Source organism: Rhinopithecus roxellana, chromosome 22 (assembly GCF_007565055.1).
Source record: "Rhinopithecus roxellana isolate Shanxi Qingling chromosome 22, ASM756505v1, whole genome shotgun sequence".
Lineage (NCBI taxonomy): Eukaryota > Metazoa > Chordata > Mammalia > Primates > Cercopithecidae > Rhinopithecus > Rhinopithecus roxellana.
Window position 1 is genome coordinate 5,269,537 of NC_044570.1, and position 20,697 is coordinate 5,290,233.

General features: G+C 37.6%; 1 protein-coding gene across 2 annotated transcripts in view; it reads right to left on the reverse strand.

Annotated features, from left to right (window-relative positions):
• The window catches only part of LOC104655798 (deleted in azoospermia protein 1-like), a 61,224-nt gene extending 41,141 nt beyond the window's left edge, over positions 1 to 20,083 (reverse strand). Inside the window, exons 1-10 of one of the 2 annotated variants that reach the window (XM_030926259.1) lie at positions 20,045 to 20,083; positions 19,679 to 19,770; positions 18,609 to 18,660; positions 18,109 to 18,172; positions 17,873 to 18,021; positions 9,947 to 10,093; positions 9,579 to 9,670; positions 8,970 to 9,021; positions 8,470 to 8,533; positions 8,234 to 8,382 (exon numbers count right to left, since the gene is read on the reverse strand). In XM_030926259.1, the coding sequence (XP_030782119.1) occupies positions 8,234 to 8,382; positions 8,470 to 8,533; positions 8,970 to 9,021; positions 9,579 to 9,670; positions 9,947 to 10,093; positions 17,873 to 18,021; positions 18,109 to 18,172; positions 18,609 to 18,660; positions 19,679 to 19,770; positions 20,045 to 20,083 (900 nt within the window). Of the gene's footprint in view, positions 1 to 8,233; positions 8,383 to 8,469; positions 8,534 to 8,969; positions 9,022 to 9,578; positions 9,671 to 9,946; positions 10,094 to 15,868; positions 15,941 to 17,872; positions 18,022 to 18,108; positions 18,173 to 18,608; positions 18,661 to 19,678; positions 19,771 to 20,044 lie in introns of both variants that reach the window. The other variant, XM_030926260.1, reaches the window with a different exon arrangement.
• Between the last annotated feature and the right edge of the window lie 614 nt (positions 20,084 to 20,697).

Here is a 20,697-nt window from a genome sequence, read left to right on the forward strand (position 1 = left end):
GAAAAAATACATGCTGAAAGAAAGAAGGGAACACCAAATCTCAGAAAACTGTTCTATAGAAAAGTTACTGCTAAGTATATTGTTGTAAAAATATTATTTCATCACTTCTAAATAACAGAGGTCTTCACTACACTAATTCTAAGTGTTTTCTTAAATTTTAGGTACATTTCACTAGCTTAAAATGATGAATCATTCAAGCAATTTGTATAAGCAAGTTGAAGGTCTCAATAGTATCTGAAAGTAAATCATTTTCCTCCCTATTCAATTGCCCGATAATTATACACAGGCAATTGATATCCAGTGATGACCGCACCTGGTGAATCTGGATAAATAGGATATGCCCGATGAAGCTGACAGAAATAATGGGTTAATATGGTAAAACTTTTTTTTAAATTAGAAATAAATATCATTCCCAACATAATAAAAATATGAAAAACTTTAAACTATTATTTTTCTATATACAGCAACGCAGAATTCTAAATGAAGGACTGACTTTATGAAGAAAGAAATATTCTCAGTCAAATGCTACCCTTTGGGTCGGGAGGGAGAACAGACAAGTGACAAAAGAAGTGACTACTTCATCAGACAAAGTTCACCTTATTTATACTGTGTACTTACACCCACCCAGAAGTTATTTCTTACACTGGTGATAAGGCTCCATTAGGATACCTGTCAACTTAAGCTAAATTAATACATTTCCTATCTCTTTGGCAAAATACTTCTAGATGTTGTGTATCTGACAACAGTATAGGGTAACAATGCAGTTCTTCTACAGATATTATGGCTTTCTCTGTATCTCATTACCAAAAACTAATGGCAGTACATAATCCACAACTGGAAAAGCAATAGTATAATGTCTTCTCTTTTTCAACAAACACTTACTAATTGAAAACATACAGGTAACAGCATTAACGAATACACTCAGATTCAGTAATGGCTCATAGTACATGTTAGAAACAAGTAGAGCTTTTTTTCTAGCCATTGTTCAAAGAAAGAAAAAGAAGTGGGGGGGCAGAGCAAGATGGCCGAATAGGAACAGCTCCAGTCTCCAACTCATAGCGCGAGCGACACAGAAGACCGGTGATTTCTGCATTTTCAACTGAGGTACTTGGGTCATCTCACTAGGGAGTGTCGGACAATCGGTGCTGGTCAACTGCTGCAGCCTGAACAGCGAGAGCTGAAGCAGGGCGAGGCATCGCCTCACCTGGGAAGTGCAAGGGGGAAGGGAATCCCTTTTACTAGCCAGGAGAACTGAGACACACAACACCTGGAAAATCGGGTAACTCCCTCCCAAATACTGCGCTTTAAGCAAACGGGCACACCAGGAGAATATATCCCACACCTGGCCGGGAGGGTCCCATGCCCACGGAGCCTCACTCATTGCTAACACAGCAGTCTGCTGCGATCTATCCGCAAGGCAGCAGCGAGGCTGGGGGAGGGGCGTCCGCCATTGCTGAGGCTTAAGTAGCTAAACAAACACACTGGGAAGCTCGAACTGGGTGGAGCTCACAGCAGCTCAAGGAAACCTGCCTGTCTCTGTAGACTCCAACTCTGGGGACAGGGCACAGCTAAAAAAACAACAGGGGAAGCAGCAGAGGCCTCTGCAGGCGCGAACGACTCTGTCTGACAGCTTTGAAGAGAGCAGTGGATCTCCCAGACAGCTTTGAAGAGAGCAGTGGATCTCCCAGCACGGAGGTTGAGATCTGAGAACGGACAGACTGCCTGCTCAAGTGGGTCCCTGACCCCTAAATAGCCTAACTGGGAGACACCCCCCACTAGGGGCAGTATGACACCCCACACCTCACAGGGTGGAGTACACCCCTGAGAGGAAGCTGCCAAAGTAAGAATCAGACAGGTACACTCGCTGTTCAGCAATATTCTATTTCTGTAACCTCTGCTGCTGATACCCAGGCAAACAGGGTCTGGAGTGGACCTCAAGCAATCTCCAACGGACCTACAGCTGAGGGTCCTGAGTGTTAGAAGGAAAACTATCAAACAGGAAGGACACCTACACCAAAACCCCATCAGTACGTCACCATCATCAAAGACCAGAGACAGATAGAACCACAAAGATGGGGAAGAAGCAGGGCAGAAAAGCTGGAAATTCAAAAAATAAGAGCGCATCTCCCCCTGCAAAGGAGCGCAGCCCATCGCCAGCAACGAATCGAAGCTGGTCAGAGAATGACTTTGACGAGATGAGAGAAGAAGACTTCAGTTGATCAAACTTCTCAGAGCTAAAGGAGGAATTACGTACCCAGCGCAAAGAAACTAAAAATCTTGAAAAAAGAGTGAAAGAATTGACAGCTAGACAATTAATGCAGAGAAGGTCAGAAACGAAACCACAGAAATGAAAACCATGACACGAGAAATACGTGACAAATCCACAAGCTTCAGTAACTGACTCGATCAACTGGAAGAAAGAGTATCAGCGATTGAGGATCAAATGAATGAAATGAAGCGAGAAGAGAAACCAAAAGAAAAAAGAAGAAAAAGAAATGAACAAAGCCTGCAAGAAGTATGGGATTATGTAAAAAGACCAAATCTACGTCTGATTGGGGTGCCTGAAAGTGAGGGGGAAAATGGAACCAAGTTGGAAAACACTCTTCAGGATATCATCCAGGAGAACTTCCCCCTAGTAGGGCAGGCCAACATTCAAATTCAGGAAATACAGAGAACACCAGAAAGATACTCCTCCAGAGGAGCAACTCCAAGACACATAATTGCCAGATTCACCAAAGTTGAAATGAAGGAAAGAATCTTACGGGCAGCCAGAGAGAAAGGTCGGGTTACCCACAAAGGGAAGCCCATCAGACTAACAGCAGATCTCTCAGCAGAAACTCTACAAGCCAGAAGAGAATGGGGGACAATATTCAATGTTCTTAAAGAAAAGAATTTTCAATCCAGAATTTCATATCCAGCCAAACTAAGTTTCATAAGTGAAGGAGAAATAAAATCCTTTACAGATAAGCAAATGCTTAGAGATTCTGTCACTACCAGGCCTGCCATACAAGAGACCCTGAAGGAAGCCCTAAACATGGAAAGGAACAACCGGTACCAGCCATTGCAAAAACATGCCAAAATGTAAAGACCATCGAGGCTAGGAAGAAACTGCATCAACTAACGAGCAAAATAACCAGTTAATATCATAATGGCAGGATCAAGTTCACACATAACAATATTAACCTTAAATGTAAATGGACTAAATGCTCCAATTAAAAGGCACAGACTGGCAAACTGGATAAAGAGTCAAGACCCCTCAGTCAGCTGTATTCAGCAGACCCATCTCACATGCAGAGACAAACATAGGCTCAAAATAAAGGGATGGAGGAAGATCTACCAAGCAAATGGAGAACAAAAAAACAGGGATTGCAATCCTAGCCTCTGATAAAACAGACTTTAAACCATCAAAGATCAAAAGAGACAAAGAAGGCCATTACATAATGGTAAAGGGTTCAATTCAACAGGAAGAGCTAACTATCCTAAATATATATGCACCCAATATAGGAGCACCCAGATTCATAAAGCAAGTCCTTAGAGACTTACAAAGAGACTTAGACTCCCATACAATAATAATGGGAGACTTCAACACTCCACTGTCAACATTAGACAGATCAACGAGACAGAAAGTTAACAAGGATATCCAGGAACTGAACTCATCTCTGCACCAAGCAGACCTAATAGACATCTATAGAACTCTCCACCCCAAATCAACAGAATACACATTCTTCTCAGCACCACATCCCACTTATTCCAAAATTGACCAGATAATTGGAAGTAAAGCACTCCTCAGCAAATGTAAAAGAACAGAAATTATAACAAACTGTCTCTCAGACCACAGTGCAATCAAACTAGAACTCAGGACTAAGAAACTCAATCAAAACCGCTCAACTACATGGAAACTGAACAACCTGCTCCTGAATGACTACTGGGTACGTAACGAAAGGAAGCAGAAATAAAGATGTTCTTTGAAACCAATGAGAACAGTGTTACAACATGCCAGAATCTCTGGGACACATTTAAAGCAGTGTGTAGAGGGAAATTTATAGCACTAAATGCCCACAAGAGAAAGCAGGTAAGATCTAAAATTGACACTCTAACATCACAATTAAAAGAACTAGAGAGGCAAGAGCAAACACATTCAAAAGCTAGCAGAAGGCAAGAAATAACTAAGATCAGAGCAGAACTGAAGGAGATAGAGATACAAAAAACCCTCCAAAAAGTCAATGAATCCAGGAGTTGGTTTTTTGAAAAGATCAAAAAATTGACACACCGCTAGCAAGACTAATAAAGAAAAGAGAGACGAATCAAACAGACGCAATAAAAAATGATAAAGGGGATATCACCACTGACCCCACAGAAATACAAACTACCATCAGAGAATACTATAAATACCTCTATGCAAATCAACTAGAAAATCTAGAAGAAATGGATAATTTCCTGGACACTTACACTCTCCCAAGACTAAACCAGGAAGAAGTTGAATCCCTGAATAGACCAATAGCAGGCTCTGAAATTGAGGCAACAATTAATAGCCTACCCACTAAAAAAAGTCCAGGACCAGATGGATTCACAGCTGAATTCTGCCAGAGGTACAAGGAGGAGCTGGTCCCATTCCTTCTGAAACTATGCCAATCAATTGAAAAAGAAGGAATTCTCCCTAACTCATTTTATGAGGCCAACATCATCCTGATACCAAAGCCTGGCAGAGACACAACAAAAAAAGAGAATTTTAGACCAATATCCCTGATGAACATCGATGCAAAAATTCTCAATAAAATACTGACAACCGGATTCAGCAGCACATCAAAAAGCTTATCCACCATGATCAAGTGGGATTCAGCCCTGGGATGCAAGGCTGGTTCAACATTCACAAATCAATAAACGTAATCCAGCATAAAAACGGAACCAAAGATAAGAACCACATGATTATCTCAATAGACGCAGAAAAGGCTTTTGACAAAATTCAACAGCCCTTCATGATAAAAACGCTCAATAAATTCGGTATTGATGGAACGTACCTCAAAATAATAAGAGCTATTTATGACAAACCCACAGCTAATATCATACTGAATGGGCAAAAACTGGAAAAATTCTCTTTGAAAACTGGCACAAGACAGGGATGCCCTCTCTCACCACTCCTATTCAACATAGTGTTGGAAGTTCTGGCTAGGGCAATCAGGCAAGAGAAAGAAATCAAGGGTATCCAGTTAGGAAAAGAAGAAGTCAAATTGTCCCTGTTTGCAGATGACATGATTGTATATTTAGAAAACCCCATCGTCTCAGCCCAAAATCTCCTTAAGCTGATAAGCAACTTCAGCAAAGTCTCAGGATACAAAATTAATGTGCAAAAATCACATGCATTCTTATACACCAGTAACAAGCAGAGAGCCAAATCAGGAATGAACTTCCATTCACAATTGCTTCAAAGAGAATAAAATACCTAGGAATCCAACTTTCAAGGGATGTCAAGGACCTCTTCAAGGAGAACTCCCAACCACTGCTCCATGAAATAAAAGAGGACACAAACAAATGGAAGAACATACCATGCTCATGGATAGGAAGAATTAATATCGTGAAAATGGCCATACTGCCCAAGGTTATTTATAGATTCAATGCCATCCCCATCAAGCTACCAATGACTTTCTTCACAGAATTGGAAAAAAATGCTTTAAAGTTCATATGGAACCAAAAAAGAGCCCGCATTGCCAAGAGAATCCTAAGTCAAAAGGACAAAGCTGGAGGCGTCACGCTACCTGACTTCAAACTATACTACAAGGCTACAGTAACCAAAACAGCATGGTACTGGTACCAAAACAGAGATATAGACCAATGGAACAGAACAGAGTCCTCAGAAATAATACCACACATCTACAGCCATCTGATCTTTGACAAACCTGAGAGAAACAAGAAATGGGGAAAGGATTCCCTATTTAATAAATGGTGCTGGGAAAATTGGCTAGCCATAAGTAGAAAGCTGAAACTGGATCCTTTCCTTACTCTTTATACGAAGATTAATTCAAGATGGATTAGAGACTTAAATGTTAGACCTAATACCTTAAAAACCCTAGAAGAAAATCTAGGTAGTACCATTCAGGACATAGGCATGGGCAAGAACTTCATGTCTAAAACACCAAAAGCAACGGCAGCAAAAGCCAAAATTGACAAATGGGATCTAATTAAACTAAAGAGCTTCTGCACAGCAAAAGGAACTACCATCAGAGTGAACAGGCAACCTACAGAATGGGAGAAAATTTTTGCAACCTACTCATCTGACAACGGGCTAATATCCAGAATCTACAAAGAACTCAAACAAATATACAAGAAAAAATCAAACAACCCCATCAAAAAGTGGGCAAAGGATATGAACAGACATTTCTCAAAAGAAGACATTCGTACAGCCAACAGACACATGAAAATTGTTCATCATCACTCGCCATCAGAGAAATGCAAATCAAAACCACAATGAGACACCATCTCACACCAGTTAGAATGGCAATCATTAAAAAATCAAGAAACAACAGGTTTTGGAGAGGATATGGAGAAATAGGAACACTTTTACACTGTTGGTGGGATTGTAAACTAGTTCAACCATTATGGAAAACAGTATGGCAATTCCTCAAAGATCTAGAACTAGATGTACTATATGACCCAGCCATCCCACTACTGGGTATATACCCAAAGGATTATAAATTATTCTACTACAAAGACACATGCACACGTATGTTTATTGCGGCACTATTCACAATAGCAAAGACTTGGAATCACCCCAAATGTCCATCTGCGACAGACTGAATTAAGAAAATGTGGCACATATACACCATGGAATACTATGCAGCCATAAAAAAGGATGAGTTTGCGTCCTTTGTAGGGACACGGATGCAGCTGGAAACCATCATTCTTAGCAAACTATCACAACAACAGAAAAACAAACACCGCATGTTCTCACTCATAGGTGGGAACTGAACAATGAGGAGACTTGGACTCAGGAAGGGGAACATCACATACTGGGGCCTATCATGGGGAGGGGGGAGCGGGGAGCGATTGCATTGGGGAGTTATACATGATATAAATGATGAGTTGACGGGTGCTGATGAGTTGATGAGTGCAGCACAACAACATGGCACAAGTATACACATGTAACAAACCTGCACGTTATACACATGTACCCTAGAACTTAAAGTATAATAAAAAAAAAAAGAAAAAAAAAAGAAAAAGAAGTGGTATACTCTACACATTTCAAGTACATTGAAAATTTTCAACAAATGAGAGACTCCAAAAAACTATTTCACTACTCTTTTGTTACCATATTTTCCATCAATGAAAATGTCTTTTAAACTAACGCATAAATAGAATGAAGAAGAAAATAAACGTTACTGATCACCAATGAGCGATAGAGTATGTCAAATCCTACTTTACACATCAAAGCAACCAGCATCAGAAAAATTACATGCCAGAAACTCATGAGATTTACAGATAGAGTAAAACAGGTCAGAAATCTACCCATTCCAGAACCAGAATATACCCAGAAGTCACCAATTTATATGAGGAGGCATCTGGAAATCACTGCAAGTACAGACTAGCTAGATTAACTGCTAAACTTAGAGAACAATAGGCCGGGCGCGGTGGCTCAAACCTGTAATCCCAGCACTTTGGGAGGCCGAGACGGGCGGATCACGAGGTCAGGAGATCGAGACCATCCTGGCTAACACGTTGAAACCCCGTCTCTACTAAAAAACACAAAAAACTAGCCGGGCGAGGTGGCGGGCGCCTGTAGTCGCAGCTACTAAGGAGGCTGAGGCAGGAGAATGGCGTAAACCTGGGAGGCGGAGCTTGCAGTGAGCAGAGATCCGGCCACTGCACTCCAGCCCGGGTGACAGAGCGAGACTCCATCCCAAAAAAAAAAAAAAAATAGAGAGAACAACAAACTACGTCGACACATAAGGAGTGCTGCTTCCAAATTCTACTTTAGGTACTAGTTATATGGGGTGAAAAAGGAAGACATAAGAAGAGATTTGTTCATGTGTCTACAGAGGTCATTTCTAGAAGAAAGACTTACAAAGTATATAGAAGGTTTTTAGCTCACATAACGCACACGAAGACTAAGACATTTCTAACAAAAGTAGTAAATTTCCCATCACCCAGAGTATTCAAACAGGGATTCTATTGCCACTTACTAGGGAAAGTGTAGATACAATTCCACAGAGGGTACGATGACTACGATAAACAAGAGAACAGGAACGTAAGCAGTTCTCACCTGAACAGGATTCAGCGTTATTGGGGGCTGCAGGTAATTTTCAGCATTTGGATTACTGCAGACATTCCGAAACTGTGGTGGAGGAGAAGGATTAAATACCAAAGGACGTGGCTGCACATGACGAGCACCTTATAAAAAGCAAGAATAAAAAGCCTAGTTTTAGTTATTTGAAAAGCTACACGTGTCAAAAAATAACAATTTATTTTCCTACTCACGTAATTTTTGTTTCCTGATTGCAGGGCCCAGCTTCAGCTTTTTACCATGAAAATGCATCTGTGACTGAAAATAAAACAGTAACAAAATGAGAATCAATTTTCAAGTCTTGACTTCCAAGACCTGGGTAAATACCTAAAGCCTTCTCAAGTTCCTATTATCAAAGAAGATCGGTGACTACTGCACACCAAATTAAAATTGGTCACCCTGAAGCTACCTTACTTACCCTTATTACTCTAATCAGTATCAAGAGCCATCAAGTGAAAGTCGATCAGAAACTTTTCATCACCCTATCTCCAACCCTTCCCGTTTGTAGTTCATGAACCTAGGTGACTAGTCAAAAATAAACAGGACCTAACAAGTTATGTTAAGTTACTCTAAGTTTCAGTTTTGAACAGAAAGTGTATCACATCTTTCTCCAAATTTTACACAACACTGAGTATTTCACTAAGTCTAAATGTCGTATCAATAAAATAAGAGATTTTCCTATTAGATTACTTACTTCTACTATCTTCCGGACATCCACGTCGTTAAAAAAGGAAACAAATCCATAGCTACAAAGGCAGAAGACAGATGAAGTATAAAATCATCATCATACAGCACATGGTCCAGAACTACTACTATTCTATACACAGAAGGGATCATAACAAAAGATGAGTAATATACCACGATAAGTATTTGTTAAGATGTACATGACAGATCCAGTATAAATATTACTTTTTCTTAACTGGAACTATGTCAAAGTGTGCTAAGATTAGGGTAGTGTGAAAACTTCACTGATTAACAAAAAATTCATTATCTGTGAACCTGAATTTCACTATCTAAGACAACGTGGTTAAAATTTAAGATACACTGTGCAGTCTAGGATAAAAACAATTATTTGAGAAAACTGATTAACTCACTTGTATGAAATAAAAATTGGAGACATTTAAAAACAAACATTAGAAAAATGATGAAATAAAAGAGCTGGTAATAACATTTTATCCCCTACATGAAAGAAATTAACAAGACAAAAAATTTCATTTACAAAAGTTTCAGAATATCAGTTTTGAAGTCTTCTGTGATACCTGTAAGTGACTAGACTTCAGATATTCTTAATAAAATTACTCACCCTTTGGACACACCAGCTCGATCCGTGATTATCTTCAATTTTTTCACTGAACCGTATCTACCAAAGTAGCTTCTAATCTCAGTTTCATCCATCTATGGAAAAGAATAGAACTTCAAGAGTAAAAAAAGAGCATTCAAAAATTTCAATTTCACCACAACTTCACTACCATAAGGCGAAAATTTCTCTCCACATTTATCCCCAAATGAATGAATGGCTCTTTGTCAAAGATATTTTTAGTACCTATGGGTCAAACATAAAACCAATTCTAAACCTCCATGAAATACAAAAATCATTAAATCAATAAAAGGGCTCAAATCCCATTGTTCATAATGTTATTTTAAGGTAAAAATGAAATATGAATACAATACCCTATTATCAATTCCACCAACAAAAACAGTGTTTGGCATGATTTTGCCTTCTGGTAAAACATGGCCTTGGCTAGCTGCAGCTGATGCAGACTGGGTGCTGGCCTCTCTGGAGATGGTTGAGTTTGGAGCCTCAGGATTTGCAGCAGACTGTAATTTAGAAAGTAGACATCATAATTACATATATGGGCAAAACCCAAACATGATGTGAAATACAATTTTTGTATTTTAAGTATAAAATATTTTATATAAATTATTTTCATTGTAAATTAGTCACTAGTGCCGTTTAGTTCAGGCTCAGGATTTAAACTAACCAGAGTACATCAGCATGGAATTTTAACCAAAGCATACAGCACTTTCTTAAACCCAGTACTGCTCATCACCGAGTCTTGTACAATGCTGTGGAAGAATATTCATTTGGTATTTGTGAAAATATGATGTGAATTAGTTAATATAAACTGGAAAGTTCAGGTTTTTAAAAATTAGTTACTAAAATCATCCTGCTCTGTAAACATAAACAACTTTCTACTTTACTAAGTAGACTAAGGATTAATCTAAAAACAAAAAAGCCACACTGAAAACAAAGTAAGTCTCAAAGTTTTAAACCAATTTGTCTTGCTTTGCCTTTTTCACCAAAATTAACATGAGTTTTATAATGTTAACACTCCCTGTATTCGTATGCCTGCTTTACTTTGGAAATGGATCATAGAAACATTACTTCCTCAGATGTCACAGCTCCTTCTAAAAAAAGGGTTATAATCCTCCTCCCTAACGCCAGGGTGTTCAAAGCACCTTTGAAATCACATTTTTCTTCCTAACACCAAATCGGTACGATGATAATTCTAATTTTCACAATGGGCTGACAGATATAAATGATACCATCTTCAGTTTCAGTTAAAAAAACCACATACATATAACTCATTAATTTTCTAGGTTCTGATCAGAACTGTCTTTATACTTTCCACAGTAGACTCTAAGGTTAATGAAAAATTTTCTGAAGTAGTATTCATAAGTACTATCCATGTTGGAGAAACAATATAGCATAGTGAAAGAAAAATTAATTTAGCCAGGAGAGCTAAGTTTATATCCCTTACAGGTAAGCGGTTATAATCTACTGACTTGCCAGCTGTGTATCTCTGGGAAAACTGCTTTGAGAATGAAATGAGATAACTTCTGTAAATTCATTTTGTACGTATAAAGTGGTAAAAGTGGTATGTCAGTATAAGTTAGTATCCTTTATTTGAATTTTATTTTCAGTAGATTTTTTTTCAAGTTTCTTTTTAGGCTTTACTATTTTAGTTGACTTATTTTGAAGAAATTTTAATTAAGAACTAATTGAAACATCAGGAAATTGTGACACATCATTAATTTAAAAATCACTGGTGAAGTGCCTGTTGACTATAAAAGTACAAAAGGCTGTAAAGAGTAAGTTATTACACATATACCTGTATGAAAGAAAACAAGACAAAAGAACTGTGTATCCTTTTGAAAAGCACAGTGATGCTACAGAAGTCAGTAAGAAAGAGTTCCTGCTTTGTTAATTATCTGCTAGAAGTTACTGATTCTACACAGCTTTACTAGTGATGAAATCTAAATTGTCAAATCAACAAAAGCTGAGTTTATTGCTTTTTTCTATTCTTTTGTGCCTGTACTTGCTATTTAGGATTTATAACTAATTCCTAATTCTTTCCTTTAATAGGGCTAGTTCATGACAATGATGTGGAAGAAAAATTTAAAAAACTATTTCTAAAGATCTTCCTTTCTAAAAACGTCTTACTTTATTGTTTTTCTAAATGATATTAAGCTGCATTATCTTGCACTGCTGGGAAGCTGATTAGAATTCCCTTCCCTACAATTTACCAATCCCTTCTCAGTTCATTCAGAAATCCCAAACAGAATAATACTGGAAAATAAGCTGCAATTCTGAAATTCTGAAGTTCTTGTAGTTTCTTTTTCTCCTTTTCATTTCCCCCTTGATTTGTGGATGCAATTTGGATATATTTGTCTTTGATAAACAATCTATATTACAGTATTGTCTCTGCACCATAGTGTTTGGATGTATTTTAATTGAGAAGTGTAACATGTGGCAGAAAACTGTGTCAGATTATGAGAGGATATGGAAATGTACTGATTCTCAACTGGGGAAGATTTTTGAGCCCCAGGGGCAATTAGCGATGTTTAGAGATTGGTTGTCACAACTGAGATGTATTCCTGGAATCTGATGGGCTGAAGGGCCAGGGATACTACTGCACATCCTACAATGTAAAGACAGCCTCCTACAATAAGGAATTATTTGGTCCAAAATTTGAAAAGGGTGTGGTTAAGACACCTTGTGACAGTGCCGCAAGAATTGAAGATTAAAATTATTGTTTGGGAAAAACCTGACTTCCACTGCTCAGTAAAGTAGATCTTTTCATGACCTCAGTTTCAGTTTCTGTGGTTCAAAATGAATGGTTGGAAAAGATCTCTGGGCTCTCTCATGATTCCCATAGTCTATACAATTGTAAAATGGATACTGGAAAAAACAGTAGTTTGGAAAGAGGAAAAAGGGCATTTGATATTATAAGAAATTTGACTTTAGCCTGGATCTTGCAAATTAGCTGCCTGCTTAACTGAAATCCTACATACAAAATTCACCAAATCACTTTAATAGCGCCATCATGTCCTCGTATTCAGCCAGCAGGTTGAACTCAAAGCTAGCGAAGTAAGCAATGTACTTCAATTTTTGCAATGTACTTCATTTTTACCATGGCTTGATTAGCATGAACAGTTCAATTCCTACTGTGTGTGTATTCATACTTATATAATGTACAATAAAAAATCTACAATCAATAGACAACCGTTGGTTAGTTTTAAACTATGACCAAAAATGTAAATGTATGCTTAGGATAAGCAAAAGTCTCATTTTAAAGACAGTACTATCACAACCGTCAACAGCATCCTGAAAAGAAACTGCATTAAAGAAATAATTCTCTTAATCATATCTTCAAGTGAGTTGGCAAATTTTGAAATGAGAAATGTTGGAATAGTAAACTGGGGTGAGCTTCAAGACTATCATATACACAACTCTCATTGCTTCTTAGAGCAAATATATTTCTTGTTATATGTGGAACAAACAAGTGATAAAGACAGCTAAGGTTGGAAAAAATTATCATTATTTAAACTCCTAGGATGTCAGCTCCTTTGCCAGTATTACCTAATTCAGTTACTATGCAAACATGGAAGCAAACTGATATTTAGGCAAACTGACCAGGAAAAAGTCTATCATTTGTAGTCATCAAAGTTACACTCACAACAACAGGAAGAGGAGCAAATAAAGAGAATGCTAAAGTTAAGAAAACAAGACATGAAAATCAGAATCAAAACTTTTTTTTTTTTTTTTTTTTTGAGACGGAGTCTCGCTCTGTCGCCTGGGCTGGAGTGCAGTGGCTGGATCTCAGCTCACTGCAAGCTCCGCCTCCCGGGTTTACGCCATTCTCCTGCCTCAGCCTCCCAAGTAGCTGGGACTACAGGTGCCCGCCACCTCACCCGGCTAGTTTTTTGTATTTTTTAGGAGAGACGGGGTTTCACCGTGTTAGCCAGGATGGTCTCGATCTCCTGACCTCGTGATCCGCCCGTCTCGGCCTCCCAAAGTCCTGGGATTACAGGCTTGAGCCACCACGCCCGGCCAAAACTTTAAGTAAATCCAAGAGCAGATTCTCAGGGAGCTGGGGTGTGGAGGATGAAATTCAAGCAATAAACAATCCTGGCAAAACTAAGCAAGAAAAAGCAAGAAAGCAAAAGTATATATGAGACCTGCAAAATGGGTTGCGGCCACAGATAATAAAAGAATACTACACACAAACTCTATTTTCAAAGAGGAAAAAAGTATGTCTCAACACATTTTACAAACCTAAAAGCATATAAGTAACAAAGCCTCATCCAGATGATTCATCCCCGGCCTCAACACAAATGCAAAATTCCAGCAGCACATAAAGAGTTAAAGTTTATATTGGGAATGCAAGAATACTCCATTCGCAGGATACGTTACTTTAATTCATCACTGAATATCATCTGATAAAATACAGCATTCATTTTTAAATTTTTTAAAAACTCAACTGAAACAGAAATAGAGGAATCTTATTTTCTATCAATCTAATTCTACCCTGTCATCAAACTTGCAAGTGAAATAGTTGAGTCAACTCAACTGAAATTAGGAATAAGATAAAGGTTACCTTCTTACTACTACTATATATTTGTTCCCCTATGTATGACAAAAGTGAATACTAATACAAAGCTTTTATCAATCCATAAAAATAAAATTAAGAAGGTAATTTAAAAAGCTAACAATCAAAGGTCAACTTCACTGATGATTTAAAAGAGTGCACATCAACATAATGTAATATTTTCCAGCTATTAGGCTGGCAATTTAATAAATCCTAATAACTTTCACTGGAATGGGTGTGGAAAAGACAGCACTCTAAACACCATCAGTGAGAAAATACTACTACATGATTTACTAAGAGTTCCATGGAAAAGCTGTATTATAATTTGACAGGTGAGGATACCCACCACTATAATAACGAGGAGAATTCGTTATAAAATTGTTATAAAAGGGGCAAAGTGCTTTCACCTAGCAATTCCACTCATAGCAATTAATCTCAAGTAATTAACAGGACAAGGGTGCCAAGATATTTACACAAAGATATTACACAAAGACTGAGTCTCCCTTTGTTGCCTAGGCTGGAGTGCAGTGGCAGGATCTCAGCTCATGGCAATCTGCTTCCCAGGATCAAGTGACTCTGCTGCCTCAGCCCCCCGAATAGCTGGGATTACAAGTGTGCACCACCCCACTTAGCTAAGTATTGTAGTTTCTGGTAGACACAGAAAACAAAGATCATTCAAATATTCCTTCACGTTTTCAAAAACACATGAGATACACAACATTCCTGAAGTACATATTCTGGTTCATTTGTTATTGTAACAAAAGAAACAGAACAGGAAAAAAAAAACCTACTTTAGGTTTCCAATTCCTAACGTTCTCGTTGTTACTTCTATGTGAAAAACCTCACCTCTTCTCCAGTTTTCTGGGTTGGTATTGTGGAAATCTCAAATATATTTGTTTTTCGAATTTATTACCATAGATATGATCATGGGTCATATATACAGTCATACTTATGAAAACAGACCCAGAGAACTACTATCATGAAGCAGCAAGCTAAAATAAAAATACAATCGGAACTGTGTGCTCCAAGAACTGGGTAACGGTTTTATTTCACTCTCTATCTCTACAAAATTCATGAAAGTCAGTCTGGATGTTTTAGCTCTTTGACAGCAAAGACAAAAAACGAAACACATGCTGATACAAAGAAGGGAACACTAAATCTCAGAAAACTGTTCTATAGAAAAGTTACTGCTAAGTATATTGTTGTAAAAATATTATTTCATCACTTCTAAATAATATAGAGGTCTTCACTACACTAATGCTAAGTGTTTTCTTAAATTTTAGGTACATTTCACTAGCTTAAAATGATGAATTGGCCGGGCGCGGTGGCTCAAGCCTGTAATCCCAGCACTTTGGGAGGCCGAGATGGGCGGATCACTTGGTCAGGAGATGGAGACCATCCTGGCTAACACAGTGAAACTCTGTCTCTACTAAAAAAATACAAAAAACAAAACTAGCCGGGCGAGGTGGCGGACGCCTGTAGTCCCAGCTACTCAGGAGGCTGAGGGAGGAGAATGGCTTAAACCCAGGAGGCAGAGCTTGCAGTGAGCTGAGGTCCGGCCACTGCGCTCCAGCCTGGGCGACAGAGAGAGACTCTGTCTCAGAAAAAAAAAAAAAAAAAAAAAACAAAAAACTGATGAATCATTCAAGCAATTTGTATAAGCAAGTTGAAGGTCTCAATGGTATCTGAAAGTAAATAATTTTCCTCCCTCTTCAATTGCCCGATAATTATACACAGGCAACTGATATCCAGTGATGACTGCACCTGGTGAATTTGGATAAATAGGATATGCCTGAAAATAAAGTTGAAATAATGGGTTACTATGGTAAAAATTTTTTTAAATTAGAAAGAAACATCATTCCCAACAGAACAAAAATATGAAAAACTTTAAACTATTATTTTTCTATATACAGCAATGCAGAATTCTAAATGAAGGACTGACTTTATGAAGGAAAAAATATTCTCAGTCAAATGCTACCCTTTGGGTCAGGAGGGAGAACAGACAAATGACAAAAGAAGTGACTATTTCACCAGACAAAGTTTACCTTATTTATACTGTGTACTTATGCCCACCCAGAAGTTACTTCTTACACTGGTGATAAGGCTCCATTAGGATAGATTTCAACTTAAGCTAAATTAATACATTTCCTATCTCTTTGGCAAAATACTTCTAGATGTTGTGTATTTGACAACAGTATAGGGTAACATTACATTTCTTCTACAGATATTATGGCTTTCTCTGTACCTCATTACAAAAACTAATGGCAGTACCTAATCCACAACTGGAAAGGAGACAGTAAAATGTCTTCTCTTTTTCAATAAACATTTACTAATTGAAAACATACAGGTAGCAGCATTAGTGAATACACCCAGATTCAGTAATGGCTCATAGTACCTGTTAGAAACAAATAGAGCTTTTTTTCTAGCCATTGTTCAGAGAAGGAAAAAGAAGAAGTGGTATACCCTAAACGTTTCAAGTACATGGAAAATTTTCTTTTTTTCTTTTTTTTTTTTTTTTTTGTTTATTATACTTTAAGTTCTAGGGTACATGTGCATAACGTGCAGGTTTGCTACATATGTATACTTGGGCCATGTTGGTGTGCTGCACCCATCAACTCGTCAGGACCCATCAATTCATCATTTATATCAGGTATAACTCCCAATGCAATCCATCCCCCCTCCCCCCTCCCCATGATAGGCCCCGGTGTGTGATTTCCCCTTCCCGAGTCCAAGTGATCACATTGTTCAGTTCCCACCTATGAGTGAGAACATGCGGTGTTTGGTTTTCCCTTCTTGTGACAGTTTGCTAAGAATGATGGTTTCCAGCTTCATCCATGTCCCTACAAAGGACGCAAACTCATCCTTTTTTATGGCTGCATAGTATTCCATGGTGTATATGTGCCACATTTTCTTAATCCAGTCTGTCACAGATGGACATTTGGGTTGATTCCAAGTCTCTGCTATTGTGAATAGTGCCGCAATAAACATATGTGTGCATGTGTCTTTATAGCAGGATGATTTATAATCCTTTGGGTATATACCTAGTAGTGGGATGAAAATTTTCAACAAATGAGAGACTCCAAAAAACTATTTCACTACTATTTTGTTACCATATTTTCCATCAATGAAAATGTCTTTTAAACTAACGCATAAATAGAATGAAGAAGAAAATAAATGTTACTGATCACCAATGAGTGACAGAGTATGTCAAATCCTACTTTATATATCAAAGCAACCAGCATCAGAAAAATTACATGCCAGAAACTCATGAAATTTACAGAGTAAAACAGGTCAGAAATCTACCCATTCCAGAACCAGAATATACCCAGAAGTCACCAATTTATATGAGGAGGCATCTGGAAATCACTGCAAGTACAGACTAGCTAGATTAACTGCTAAACTTAGAGAACAATAAACTACGTCGACACATAAGGAGAGCTGCTTCCAAATTCTACTTTAGGTACTAGTTATATGGGGTGAAAAAGGAAGACATAAGAAGAGATTTGTTCATGTGTCTACAGAGGTCATTTCTAGAAGAAAGACTTACAAAGTATATAGAAGGTTTTTAGCTCACATAACGCACACTAAGAATAAGACATTTCTAACAAAAGTAGTAAATTTCCCATCACCCAGAGTATTCAAACAGGGATTCTATTGCCACTTACTAGGGAAAGTGTAGATACAATTCCACAGAGGGTACGATGACTACGATAAACAAGAGAACAGGAACGTAAGCAGTTCTCACCTGAACAGGATTCAGTGTTATTGGGGGCTGCAGGTAATTTTCAGCATTTGGATTACTGCAGACATTCCGAAACTGTGGTGGAGGAGAAGGATTAAATACCAAAGGACGTGGCTGCACATGACGAGCACCTTATAAAAAGCAAGAATAAAAAGCCTAGTTTTAGTTATTTGAAAAGCTACACGTGTCAAAAAATAACAATTTATTTTCCTACTCACGTAATTTTTGTTTCCTGATTGCAGGGCCCAGCTTCAGCTTTTTACCATGGAAATGTATCTGTGACTGAAAATAAAACAGTAACAAAATGAGAATCAATTTTCAAGTCTTGACTTCTAAGACCTGGGTAAATACCTAAAGCCTTCTCAAGTTCCTATTATCAAAGAAGATCGGTGACTACTGCACACCAAATTAAAATTGGTCACCCTGAAGCTACCTTACTTACCCTTATTACTCTAATCAGTATCAAGAGCCATCAAGTGAAAGTCGATCAGAAACTTTTCATCACCCTATCTCCAACCCTTCCCGTTTGTAGTTCATGAACCTAGGTGACTAGTCAAAAATAAACAGGACCTAACAAGTTATGTTAAGTTACTCTAAGTTTCAGTTTTGAACAGAAAGTGTATCATATCTTTCTCCAAATTTTACACAACACTGAGTATTTCACTAAGTCTAAATGTCGTATCAATAAAATAAGAGATTTTCCTATTAGATTACTTACTTCTACTATCTTCCGGACATCCACGTCATTAAAAAAGGAAACAAATCCATAGCTACAAAGGCAGAAGACAGATGAAGTATAAAATCATCATCATACAGCACATGGTCCAGAGCTACTACTATTCTATACACAGAAGGGATCATAACAAAAGATGAGTAATATACCACGATAAGTATTTGTTAAGATGTACATGACAGATCCAGTATAAATATTACTTTTTCTTAACTGGAACTATGTCAAAGTGTGCTAAGATTAGGGTAGCGTGAAAACTTCACTGATTAACAAAAAATTCATTATCTGTGAACCTGAATTTCACTATCTAAGACAACGTGGTTAAAATTTAAGATACACTGTGCAGTCTAGGATAAAAACAATTACTTGAGAAAACTGATTAACTCACTTGTATGAAATAAAAATTGGAGACATTTAAAAACAAACATTAGAAAAATGATGAAATAAAAGAGCTGGCAATAACATTTCATCCCCTAGATGAATGAAATCAACAACGCAAAAATTTTCATTTACAAAAGTGTCAGAATATCAGTTAAAAGACATTTAAAAACAAACATTAGAAAAATGATGAAATAGGCTGGCCACGGTGGCTCACACGTGTAATTGCAGCACTCTGAGAACCGCAGGTGGGCGGATCATGATGTCAGGAGATCGAGACCACTGTGGCTAACACTGTGACACCCCATCCCTACTAAAAATACAAAAAAATTAGTAAGAGTGGTGGCAGGTGGCTGTAGTCCCAGCTAGCTGGGAGGCTAAGGCAGAAAAATGGGGTGAACCCATGAGGGGGAGCTTGAAGTGAGCCGAAATGGTGTCACTGCAGTCCAGCCTGGGAGACAGAGTGAGACTCCGTCTCAAAAAAAAAAAAAAAAAAAAAAGGAAAAGAAAAAGAAAAATGATGAAAGAAAAAGAGTTGGCAATATCCTTTTATCCCCTACATGAAAGAAATCAACAATACAAAAAATTTAACTTATACAAATGTCAGAATATCAGTTTTCAAGTCGTCTCTGATACCTATAGGTGACCAGAGTTCAGATATTTGTGATAAAATTACTCACCCTTTGGACACACCAGTTCTATCCATGATTATCTTCACTTCTTTAACTGAACCATATCTACCAAAGCAGCTTTGAACCTCAGTTTCATCCATCTATGGAAAAGAAATGAACTTCAAGAGTAAAAATGCAGCATTCAAAAATTTCATATTTACTACAACTTTACTACCTTAAGGTGAAATTTCCCCCCTCACTCATCCCCAAATGACCAGTAGGTCTTCATCAAAGATATTTTTAGTACCTATGGGTCAAACATAAAACCAATTGTAAACTTCTGTGAAATACAAAAAAAAATTACATTAGTAACAGGGCCCAAATCCCTTTGTTTTTAATGTATTTTAAGGTAAAAGTGAGGTATCAATACAATACCCTATCATTAATTCCACCAACAAAAACAGTGTTTGGCATGATTTTGCCTTCTGGTAAAACATGGTCTTGGCTAGCTGCAGCTGATGCAGACTCGGTGCTGGCCTCTCCGGAGATGGTTGAGTTTGGAGTCTCAGGATTTGCAGCAGACTGTAATTTGGAAAGCAGACATCATAATTACATATACAGGCAAAACCCATACATCAGGTGTAACATAATTTTTGTATTTTAAGTATAAAATTATTTTAAATAAATTACTTCCATTGTCAATTAGTCAAAGTGAGGCTAAGTTCAGGTTCAGGATTTAAACTAATCAGAGTACATCGTCATGGAATTTTAACCAAAGCATATAGTACTTTCTCAAACCCAGTGCTTCTCATCACCAAGTCTTGTACAAAGATGTGGAAGAATACTCATTTAGTATTTGTGAAAATACTATGTGAATTAGTTAAAAAAAAAAAAAAACTAGGAAGTTCAGATTTTTAAAAATAAAATTTATTAAAATCATCCTGTTTTGTACTCATAAACAACTTTGCACTTTACAGAGTAGACTAAGGATAAATTTTTAAAAAAGAAAGAAAAACAAAATGCCGCACCAAAAAGAAAAAAAGCCTCAAAGTTTTAAACCATTTGTCTTGCTTTGCCTTTTTCACCAA